Source organism: Drosophila takahashii, chromosome 2R (assembly GCF_030179915.1).
Source record: "Drosophila takahashii strain IR98-3 E-12201 chromosome 2R, DtakHiC1v2, whole genome shotgun sequence".
Taxonomy (NCBI): domain Eukaryota; kingdom Metazoa; phylum Arthropoda; class Insecta; order Diptera; family Drosophilidae; genus Drosophila; species Drosophila takahashii.
In genome coordinates this window covers 35,909,751-35,922,158 of record NC_091679.1, presented here as the reverse complement: position 1 = coordinate 35,922,158, position 12,408 = coordinate 35,909,751, and the positions used below count along the sequence as shown (strand labels likewise).

Below are 12,408 nucleotides of genomic sequence, written 5' to 3'. Positions count from 1 at the left end.
AAGGGCACGCACAGCGAGGAAAACGAGAGAAAATCCGGGAAAACGAAATGAAAATGTTCAATTCACCTAAGCCTCAACGCATTTGGTTTATTTATCATTCAGTTTCGGGGCCAAAAGACAAGAAAACAACAAAACAAATTGTGTGCGTAATATACGAATGTTAAATACACTTTAATTGATTGCTTAAATATACCTATTCCAATATTTTAAAACTATTTAGTGTTCTGGGGAAAACAAATAATAGATTTTATTATTTTAAGTTTTTTTTTTTTTAGATTTTGAAAAATGTAAAATTATTTTTATAACTCTTCTTCTGGGAAAATATTGGCAATACCATTTTCATCTAGGGTATCAAACGGAAATGGGTAAATGCCTTGGCTGTCATTGGTTTTGGTATTGGTTGGGTGTTCGCTTTGGTTTTTCGGGGTGCCAAATGAATCTACGCATGCTGGCAGGAGCAGATGGAACTGAAAAAGGAATGGTAGACCCAAACCCGGCAAGAAAACCGAACGGAGGCAAGAAAAAGCTGCCATGTCATCAACATAATGACAGCGCAGACAACTTGAATATGTTCCTTTGTGTGTGTGGGCTGCCGCGTTTTTGTTGCTGACCTGCCCTTTGCTGATTTGCCGTGCGGGTACCACGCTGCGTATACTTGTTCGGGCATTGATCGAAATGTATTGCCTACATTTCGGGGCCCGTCCACCCAGATAATACTCTGCGAAGTGAAACCAACTCTGAGGCTGTCAGCTTCGCTTCGTTGCGCACTTTAGCTTCTGTCATTGACTGTCAGTTTAACTCCTCTTCAACCTTTTCAACGTTTCCACTTTTTGCGAACTGCAACTGTTGAAACGAGGGGTTTTAGCGTAATGCAATTGACACATTAAATGAGCCTGCCACAATTGAATCAGTGGCAGATCCCCGCTCATCTGTCCACTGTTCCGCATTAAATATTCCCTTCGTTTGAGCAATTTGAAATGTAATTTTTTTCTTCCGATCAGCGGACTGTGAATAGTTATTTGAATCCGTCGGAGCGGACAAAAAGGGCTTTAAGTGCCTGGCAAATTCCGCAATTCAATAACATTAAAATATTTATGTGCGCATTTTATAGATTTTCCGGCAGTGGAAATATTTGCAAACCATAAATATTGACAGATGAAAACCCAAAAGAATATATTTTCTTTGTCATAAAAACAAAATGGTTCGGTTTTTTTTTATTCCCCCGATAACAACGCGCGTTCAGGCGAACAAACTGTCAATGTATATGTATATTTATTGATTTATGGCCAGGGTTTGGCCTGTTTTTGTCATCAACCCGAAAAGGCGCTCAACTATTTTGAATGCCACAATTTGTCACAGAAAAAATAGGTGAGAGGATTTTGCCCAACTGCAATTCAATTTAACCTTTTTGGCAAATTGTTGCCATTTTAAAATATGAAACAAGCCAAGCATGGCTGGCGAAAAATATACACAGAAACGTTGGCCCAAAAAATACAGAGCTTCACAAAAAATGTAAAAACCGAAGCTGGCAAAACATTTCCCCATAGAATATTTTGCACGTTTTCCAGCCGGAAAATCGTTTCATGTCCGAGAGAAGCAAGAAAACTTTTGCTGCCTGCCAAGAGGGGAATTTTTCAATTATGAAAACAGTGGAAAAGGAAAACAAGAAGGCAGAGTGGAAAACAAGGAAATCTATCAATAGTAGAGCCTGACTTCCGACCGAAAACCCAAAGAAGAAGTGGGAGGAATATTCTATCCAAAGAAAATCCAGACGTGGTACATAAATAAGCCATAAGGCGGAAAGCCTGAATGAGAAACTGTTGCCTCTTATTTCTTATTTCCCTGTTGCCTTTACGAAAACTTTGAGTTTATCTCCAGCGGTTATTCACACCTATGTGTGTGGCTGAAGCAACTTGCCAGCTAAATTGTTTAGAGAAGAGCAGTCGAGCAGTCGCAGCCACAGCTCAACCCTCCGACGACCTGAATGAATGACAACCTCGGGCTGACTTGACAGCCCGCCAAAAACTTAATGCCAGCCAGCAGCTTCTAAAACGTTCTCAGCTCAGAACTCAACTCTCGCCCCGACAACTTTGACTCGCCAAGTTGGCGCATTCAGGTTTTGCCTGCTAATCTGCAAAAAACAGCTAACGCCCGAACAAAGATAACTTAATTCGGTTCGCAGTTTGACTGGCGAAAAAGTGCAGCAAAATGAAAATGTTATGCCAAACTTTTTCGACTCGCTTGGCTTATGGAGGGGAAAGATTTTGTCGCGATGAGTTGGAAAATAAATGAGAAAAAGCTTAGGGAATTTATAGATCACAAAGTTGGCACGGATTTCTTCATATTTTCCAGAAAATGAGGAAACGAACCATCATTGTATAACTTGGTTTTTACATAAAAAGTCTCTAGATATTTCTAAGACTTTTTATGTTAACTAAGTATAAAATATTTACAATTTACTATTTTATAGATGATAGGAAATAGTAAGAAAAGTAAGAACAAATTGAAGCGTTTAAATACAAATTATTTCTCCAAAATAAATCTTTAAATATGTCTTCATTAGGGATATGGTGAGAAATTCGAATATAACAGCAAAGAAAAATAAAATGTTTCATATGTAGGTATACGTACACCCCCAAAATGGGGCTATAGAAAGCACGGGAAAACCACCATTGGAGTTTTTCAGTTGCTCGTAAAGTCTTCATCAATTCGCATTTAAGGGGAGCATAAAAAAGAGGAAAGTCGCCCGATTTCCCCTGGCTTAATGAGGCAACACGGGACATGGTCAGGCGACCCCCCAGTCAATCCCCAATCCCCTGTTCCCTGGTCTTCTGCTTTTTATGTTGGGCCATAAAATGCGGACAGCTCCTAGAAGTGGATGTGGAATGGGGCTCCATTAATTACACTATGCAGCATCAAAAATTAACCTCGATGAATGCTATATTTTTGGATTCGTTACGAATTCCCAAGTTAAACTGCGTTTTCCAAAGAGTTCTCCGACGCAAGGATTCTTAGCAAAAGGACCTCAAAGTTCGAAAAATGCTGAAATTGACCAACTTTGCGGAGCTCTCAGAGGCAAATGGATGCATGGTTTGGTTCGAAGTTAAAGTTTTTTAAAAGATACACCCTTTATCTTTCAAACCCCATACATAAAATAATTTTAGGATTTTATTTAAGGCAGAAATAAATTCCAAAAAACATAGTCAAAAAACTGAAAAACATACAGCTGCGGTCAAAATAGTAGCAGTGTTGCCGCCTTGTGTTTTTAAAAGTTTGATGTTGTAATTTTTTCTTATCCAAATAGTCTAATAGTAAAATTATAATCAATACAATATTACCAGGAAAAGATCAATTACAACAACAAACTTTTAAATACACAGGGCGGCATCACTACTACCATTTTGACCGAAGCTGTATACTTTTATGTTTTTTGACTATGTTTTCTAGAATTTGTTTCTGCCTTAAAAAAAATCTTAAAAATATTTTAAGTATGGGGTTTAAAAGATAAATGGTGTATCTTTTAAAAAACTTTAACATCGAATCAAACCATGCATCCATTTGCCTCTGAGAGCTCCGCAAAGTTGGCCAATTTCAGCATTTTTTGAACTTTGAGGTCCTTTTGCTAAGAATCCTTGCGTCGGGGAACTTTTTGGAAAACGCAGTTTAACTTGGGAATTCGTAACGAATCCAAAAATATAGCATCCATCGAGGTAAATTTAAAAAGCACTAAAAATGCTGCACAGTGTTATGCAATGTCCGACTGGGCCGAAAAAGCCTCAGCAACTCGGCGACTTTCCTGCTTTCCTGCTCTCCTCCTGCTGCTTTCCCGCACTTTGTAGCTCATAAAGGGGAGGGAAAAACCACACACAATTTGCATTTCTCATTGATTTTCCAGCGCATCATTAAAAATGCATTTAACGCGGACCGAAATACACTTTAAGCATTGTTCTTAATTAATTGTTTAATGCGGTGAGAGCCGTGGAAAGATCGCAAATTTTTGCGGTCATACGAATCACTGATGGCAATTTAAATGCATTTTATCCTCTCCTTTTTGGCTTGCAAATTCCACCTCTCATAACTTTGGTGCCTGTGACTCCAACTTTCCGAAAAACTTTCCTCTGTCTGCTCTCTCTCTAATTAATGAAATGAAAATATTTCCATTTCGACGAAAGGCCACAAAAGTTGATGATGTTTCTGGCGAAAATTAAAAAAGTTTCCTATTCTCCCCACACATTGTATCGTATCATCGTATAATATGGTTTAAAAAATTATCGTTATTAAATATCACAAAAAAATATTCTTTATTTGCAGAAACTCGGGAAGCCGTCGGCGGCAGCGCCATCACCAGCAGCCTCTCGACCCCGGGATGAAATCTACATCGATGATGATAGCATCGAGGGCTCAGGCGGACGTGGCGGGGTAAGTTTCTTTAGCACATATAAATTAGTTAATTAAATTTTCGTCATGCCCCGAAAGTCTCCCTGTTAGTTCTGTAAGCTGATCAGGAGTGGAGCAGAGTGCTGCGGATGGGTTTCGTTTTCGCATTTGCATATCTGAAGAGTCTGCACTCTTTCACTTTTCAAATATAACGTAAATATAAGCCTTTTCTTCTTTTTACGCATATATTTTTCACCTCAACGAATACGGCGATTTTCCTTTTTTTTACATTGGGTTAAAATGCACCAGGTAAGGTTTCAAAAATTCAAGCAATTTATGTATGATTTATGTATGGTGTTCGAAAGCTTTAAAAATTTGTAGGACTAAATTAGTCAATAAACTGCAGCTTATAAAAATACATTTTAATAACTTAATATTCGTAATTGAAACTTGTGGTTGAAAAAAGCGGTCCGTGAATACTTTTAAAACCTCTGATTACAATAGTATTTAAATGTAATAACACTAGTTTAACCGCAAATGTATTATCCGAATATGTATTGAAATTCCTGAATTTTATAACCATGCTTTTTAAATTGCTTTTTTTTTTACGAAAAAAATGCAGGCCATCTGGTATGCAAAAAAAATTCAAACGTTATTATATGCAAGAGTGGGGGCGAAAAGCTTGTTACGTAATCAAAAGTTGACGCTGGAAAAACTCATTTGTTTATGCGCATGAAATGTTAATGTTCAACACCTTTTTTCTACCATTAGTATGTGTGTAATATGTGTGTGCATTTGGCATGTGAGCGACATTTGTATGAAAGTTTTTTGACGGCCCTGCGCTGCTTCCTCCGCTCAGGACGCGTCAATTGTTGGCCCACACTTTTGATTCCCTTTTAGCACATACGCGCCCATTTCCGCTCACTCATACTTGTAAGCCAAAAAGAAAAAAAACTAATTAAAATGCGTGGCTGACATTGCGGCGGCCAAAAAGGAAAAAAAAAGACGTAAACTCAAGCGAGTAAAAATAGAAAAAGTTTAATTAAATTCTTTGGCTTTTTCGTTTATTTTCCTTGGCTCGTTTTTGGTTTCCGATTTCTTTCCTATTGCCGCGTGAATTTAATTAAACATTTTGTGCTCTTTTGACGGCGAAAAAGGGGCGAAGGACCAACATAAATAGAAAATTGAGAGAGAAACTTTTTCGCGGAATTCAATCAGCGAACTCCTACATGCGGGGCACGTTGCATACTTTAACGAGTAACTGTGACTAGATCAACAATCCCTCGAAAGCTATTGACTTGGGCATTAATGTTGCATGGCAACGAAAGGGATGCTAAAAGCGTGCTGCTGGACATTTAGCCGGGATTTCGATTTCAATCAGCTTTGTTCAGAAAATATGTAAATAAAATCCTTCCAAGCGGATTCCATTTTGCTGTCACGCCAAAGCCAGGGTATTGTAATTTTTGTTTTCTAACAAACTTGTTTCCAAGTTAGAAACAAATAATTTACTTTAATTACAAGTCTGTACGCCCTTGTAGTTTTTGTGTGCACAATCCCAACTTCCTAAAAATAGTTGGTTTTAAAAAAAATTAAAGATTCCGGATTCTACTTTAAAATGTTGATAGTAATAACTGTTCATGAAAATATTTTTGATTAAGAACCACAAGAATTTAATTTATGTTTTAATTTATTAATTAAATTTTTGCGATAGAGGAATAAATTAAATTCTAGGGTATCTTTAGGTTCTGTGAAGAGTTTTTAAGCATTTCTTTCTTGAGGCTCTCTATCTCCTTCGCACCATAGCTTTTTCTAATTTCCCCCAAGCCTCCTCCCTTCCCCGTCAGCCGTTCCGCTTTTTGCACCATTTCCGCTGCGGTGGTCCTGTAGCCCGAATCCTGCAGCCTGTAGGATGCTGCCTGCTCTTGGCATGTGCCATCATGGCTCATGTCCGTCCGAATGTGTTGGCATTTTTATGTTTTATGCAACTGACAAACGTAAAAACGTCCCATGTGCTGGCTTTTCATTTTCTTTTTTTTTCATAGCTCCTAATTCTATCTCTTCTCTCTTTGGTAGCACACACACAAAAAAATGGAGACAAAAAAAGAACACTAAATGCAATTTATTATGCGCTCTGTTGATCTTTTGGGGCAACTACTACTACAGCTGGATCTTTAAAGTGATTAGGCCAGCGGCTTGATGGATTCGCATGGTTTCCTCTTTCCGCCGTTCCCAGTCATCCATTCCTCCTTGGGGATTCATTATTATTGTGTTATTAATGGTTTGTTAGGGGCAGACTCTCCCTGAATTATGATAGATTCGCAGATTATTCAGTCACAGTTCTAATATGTCATTCTACTTGGCTCCGAGTTAATCAACGCTGCATGTGATTAATGACTCCCATCGCTCCAACGATGGATTGGCTGGCTGGCTAGCAGCTTAAATATTTAAAGCTATTCAAAGCTGAGCGTCTGTTTAAGCCAATTTTTGTGGGACGTGTCAACAAGATAATGAACTTTTGTTGTGCACTTTTAGTAGGAGGCATACATGAGCAAACCTATGCATGCATATGTGATGCTTTTGCTTTTGGTCGCCATGCGTTTGTGTTTGTTCGTATGTAATAAGCTGCTATGCACGCAGCCAACAGCTCAGCCTCACTGAGCGCACACAACTACACGGGGAAAAATTAGTTCTTCTAAGGCTGTGATCCTTAGGAATCAGAGTCCTAGAAAGTTTGGTTACAATGGGAAGTTTTTTTACAGTAAAAGATACATTAAAGAAATTTGTTCCCTCACCTGAGTGAAAAGTGATAAGAGCGGTGTGGTATTCAGAATGCAATGTATCGAAGCTTACTGTATCCTTGAGCTCCAACTGCATTGTCTAAAATGAATTAGTAATTATTCGACACACAATTTTCGACTATATCATGAAGCAATTCCTTTGTCCTGTTATAAGGTGAACTAATTTAATCTACAGCCTCCGGTCTGACTACCAAAAACGTAAACACTGGAGTCTGCTGTGATCCCGTTGAGGTAACTTTATTGTAATAAACTACTCATGTGAGGAATCCGATTATAATTGACTGGTTTGCCTTCAGCTAGAGAAATATGCCGAAGATAGATGATAATTCCATTTTGTTCCAAAAATTTAGTTCCCTAAATTGGTAGTCACTTTTATTCAAAGTGTACTGACACACACTAACACACACCGAGTGTTCTCGATGCATTTTCCAAAATGGACAAAGCCTGAGTGAGGGAGGTGGGGGAAAACGAGCTTGTCGTAGGTCCTTGTTGATTAATAACGTGCACATGGCGCACGTGTTTTTGTGGATGGCCAAGAGGAAAAGCCTTTTTGCATAACACACACATACACGGGAAAACACAGAGGCAAACCGGGAAAGCCCCTGCATTGGTATTCGTGTCGCAGCGAGAGAAATGCGCATTGACAATAAATTAACATCGATTGACATGGCTAGAATGGAATAATGGATGGGGGGTCGGCCCGAAAAAGTGTGCCACAGAATGTGTTGTGTAAACAGGTCCTGGCACTCACCCAGCACCCTCTCCCTTCGCCATTTTGATGATGTGGTTAGGTGGTGCGAAATATGCTGCCCATTATTATCCTGTATCCTGTTCTCAGCACTCAGGACCAAGGACTATGTACTCCTCCACACAGAGGGAGATGCCTGTGCTTAAGTACGTGCATATAATTTCGAACGCTACGTTGTCGTACTCAAGCTGTCAATATCAGTTGCTTACATGGGAATTTATTGGTGACAGCTCACATAATACATAATGCATGCCACCCACAGCTGTCAGCTGTTTGGAAAATACGGGGGTTCTTAACCGATAGACATTGAAATTTATTGAGACTGTGTGTGTCCCAGCGAACAGCCGCAAATGAGTTTATGGCATGCGTTTCCTTTGGACCCCCTTATCATCTAGCAAATGCAGAAAAATCAGACTTTTTAATGCCAAAGGAAAGGATTCACAGAGGGTAGAAACAGACAGACAGTCATCCTCTTGTGCCTTGCATTCATTACTCAATGTCGTTCTGCTTTTGGCCAGCATACGAGTATACAAATGATGCTGCATTATTTCACATAACATAATTCCCAGAGTAAACCAAATGAGACCCAGAGTCCCAAAACACCAACCAAAACACAACATCAGTAATCCGAGGCCACGGGGGCCAAACTGTTTTTCGGCGGGGGATGGCTCCTTTTTATGAGACATCTGCCGCTGTCTGTTTTGTGGATTATTGCGCATACGCCACGTTGTCGCAGGCAAGCCTGAATGTCTATTGAATTAAACGCCCAAAGCAAGAGCCACTGGAGGTGGCTTATTTGGCTAGCTTTCAGCTGGTAATGGGATACTCTGTAAAGGAATGTCTGAAAAGGCAAAGGAGTCGTTTTAATAAAAAGCTCGTTTGGCTGAAAAATAAAACATAATTGCGGAGAAATGACTGGAATTGCAACCATTTCAAATAAATACTCTTATAATCTACTATGAAATTGATATAAAGTCTGTAATTTAGCCACTACAATATTTTTATATTTATGCTGTGTTTGTTTCTAAACCCAACTTATTAATTCCGTAGCTTTAGTTGTCCTCAAATGTTTTTCAGTCATTTATAAAATGAATTATTCCTCCCATTTTTTTTTAATGCTGATTCTTCCGAATACCTAGTTGTCACATAGTTGTGCAATCAAGGGATTTCATTTTGCTTCTATTTACTTAGCAATGCAAACTTGAAGCCAAAGTTGCCATATCACCTTGCACAACAAAGGAATACGGCTATTTGCAGCGACAATAACAGAATAACAGAATCGAGAACATCAGACTAGAAGGTTGCCCGCCGCATACAAATGCGTAGACACAGACGACGGGAAAATGAAGGAAAAATGGGTGGGAAAACTGAGTCGGCTGCCATAACATTTGGAAGCCAGGCGAAAAGTCATTGTCAAAGTTGACGACGCGAAATGTGAGGGGAAATGTTGGGGGAATTGTGGGGGAAATGTGAGGGGAAAATGTCAGGGAGTTTCGGGGGAAAATGGCGACGATGATGATGGGGGCGTTGTCGCCATTTTGTTTTCTCTGTTTGTCTCTAACGCTATGCGCATTGTATTGCGGGGAATGGGAAGTGAGAATGTAGGACTCCCTTCATGCATTATGTATGCCAATAAATTCGCTTAACTTTACGACAATTTGTAGCTGCAAACCCTGCCATAAAATTCACTCGCTTTAAACTCAGATTAGGGGAAAGACTGTGCGAAGAGTGAATAGGGAAAGGTCCTTCCCCTTCAAGCCATAATTTGATTTAGGCCCCGGCCAGGAAAGAGCACAAATTGGTTTTGGCCCCTTAAGTATCTTTGATGTGGCTGCATACATTTCAGCGATTATCCCAGAATTTGATTAGACCTCCTCCTTTCAACTCATCTCCAACTCGAACTCTCTACCTTTCTCATCGATTGTTATTGTTACGGGATGTACTTCAATTAGAGCGCCGTTTTGTGCACCACAACTGCACTCGAAGCACCTCAAAACTCAAATTGCAAGCCAGCAGAGGAGGGATGGCTGGGTTGGGGTGGGGGATCCCCACTTCAAAAGGCCGCCAGCATTTTGAATTGCAAATCCTGGGCAAATAATGGAGAATGGATGGGAGTTCGCAGGCCAAGTGGAGGGGTCTCCTCAATTATGATGCCCTCACTGGACCTGGAAACCCAAAACTGACTGACTGACAGACAGACGAAGATGGAGATAGAGTGAGAGAGAAAGGAGATGGATGGATGCGTCTTGGGCAGGTCCTTCCCAAGAAACTGTTGCCTGGCTGAAAGAAAACGTTGAAATGTCTACGTTTCTGCGGACGAGCAGCGGCTTGCTCTGCTCAGTAAATAAATTAAAAGTATCAAGTATTGTGTACACTGAAAAGAATACAAATAACTAATTTTAATTCTTAAAATAAATAAATAAAATACATTTTTATTGTAATACATTTTTATGTTTTCTGCAAGATGGTAATTTATTTAAAATTACAATCAAAACTCCTTAAAAAAATTTTTTGTTTTGAAACCAAAGATATAAAAAGTATAATAACAAATACTATTATAAAGAGATTTTAAATTCATTAATAAACTAAATTTAGCATTAGTTTTTCCAAGTGAAACATCATGCATCTTACTTTGGTCACATAAATTATTATCTTTAAATCTCTTGGGAACTCTGCAAAATTTTCTCGCCGTATTCTTGAAAAGCTTCCCTACTTGGAGCCTCCTTTTAACTGCCATTTGTCGTTCGTCAGGAGGAGGCAAGGGAAAAGGACGAAAACGAGGATGCGGCTCTTCCTGCCAGCAATTTGACTTGTAACCGCACTCTTGAGTGTTGCATGCTTTTAGGCGCAACGTGAGGCGAGTTTGTTGAACCTGACAGGAGTTCTTCATGTTCTTTTACATTCTGCCTTTCTTGGCCTGGGTCAAGCAACTGGCAGTGCCACTGCCATGAATAATTCAGCATTGGAATTCTTTTCTACAGCTTTACTTACATTTTTTAGGGCGTGGCACAGCTGCCAAGTTAATTACATTTGCTGCTACGTGCTGCTGGCGATGATTGCATTTCCGAGCAGCTGCATCCGTTTTGTTGCCTCAATTCGAATGTGGTTTCAAGGGGGTGGTGCTGTTGAGGTGGTGTTGGTGTAGTAGTCAGCATCCCCATGAATATTTATTTGGATGGCAAATGTTTACAATGCATGCGGCAAGGTTAAGAGGTCGTCGCATGCCTTTGCGGTCTCTCAATCAATCAGTGTCACAATATGAGCTTGATTAAATGGAAAACATTATGTCAATGGAAGTAGCAATAACCGAGCCAAATGACAAACCTTTCAATTCCGATTTTAATTGGATTCCCATCGAAACGAACAAAGAATGAAGTCGGCAGGAAAGTGTGGTGGGATTGAATGGCACGTATTTCAGGTGCTTCACATGCATGGCCACGCATATTGATTCTGCATTTTCAGCCACTAATGAGCACTTGTTCGCCTCCTTTGCCACCTGCAGTTCAAGGTGAGCCTTGTTCTCAGTAGAGAGAACTTGATCCTGAATAAAAAAGCACTACCACCGAAGTACTGTTAAAATTGAAGTACAAACAAGTAAAGCCCTTTATTTAATTTTTGGCATTTATATAAGTAATTTGAAAACCTTAGTTTCTAGATTCTACCCCATTTATTTTTAATATTTACAAAGCGTTCAAGATAATAATTTCAAAGCTTTTAGTAGTTTGCACTTTGCACAACCTGAATTTTAACAAAATCCCATAAAAATCATAGAAATTGTATTTATTTCTTCCTTCCTTGTTTGTTTTCTTCTTTTTGCTTCCATCTGCAGAAAGTTATTCTAGCGTTCACAAAACAGATTCCATAGCAATCAGCTTAGGCAACAATTATGTTCAGCTCACCGCACAGTCGATCACACTTTGTTTGCTACCCCCTTATTTCCACTTTTACCCCATTTTCCAGCCACCTCTTTCGGTTTCCGTTCCACATTTTGCGACGCTTTTCTTGCCGCTTTCTAAGCTTTCGCAATTGACTGAGCAAGAACTGTTTGGGCCACGCCCACGAGCATTGTCGCCGGGCTAAGGGGCTAAAACCCATGAGTTGCATTAAAGTTTTAATGATGTGCAACGGTAACAGGGGCGGGCCCATTGGAGGGAGTGGCAGCTGAATAAGTTGCTGCAGATGCAGTCAGTCAAGTTTCCAAAGTTCCTTTCTAGTGCATACATATATACCTACATAGATGTGTGCTTGAGCTTCACTTCCTTTACTTCCTTCGGCGGCTCTTAGTCCTTTTCTGGCATCAACACATTGAGCCTGATGCAGCTTCTCTTGCTGAACAATCTTACCCAGGCAACCCTTCTGTTCGTGCAATTAAAATGCAGAAACTTTACGCAAGATCCTCGCATAACCTGCAGTTAGAAAAATAGTTCAAGCCTTTTACTTTGGCTTTGAGTTAGTAGTATGAGCAAACATAATCCGAACAGTGTA

The 12,408-nt window shown here is 39.6% G+C and overlaps 1 protein-coding gene across 7 annotated transcripts in view; it reads left to right on the top strand.

Moving 5' to 3' along the window:
- Positions 1-12,408, top strand: part of Sdc (Syndecan) — a 111,731-nt gene that overhangs the window by 83,696 nt on the left and 15,627 nt on the right. For all 7 annotated transcript variants that reach the window (XM_070214137.1, XM_070214136.1, XM_044393310.2 and 4 more), the window contains exon 3: positions 4,312-4,419. In XM_070214137.1, the coding sequence (XP_070070238.1) occupies positions 4,312-4,419 (108 nt within the window). The remainder of the gene's footprint in view (positions 1-4,311; positions 4,420-12,408) is intronic.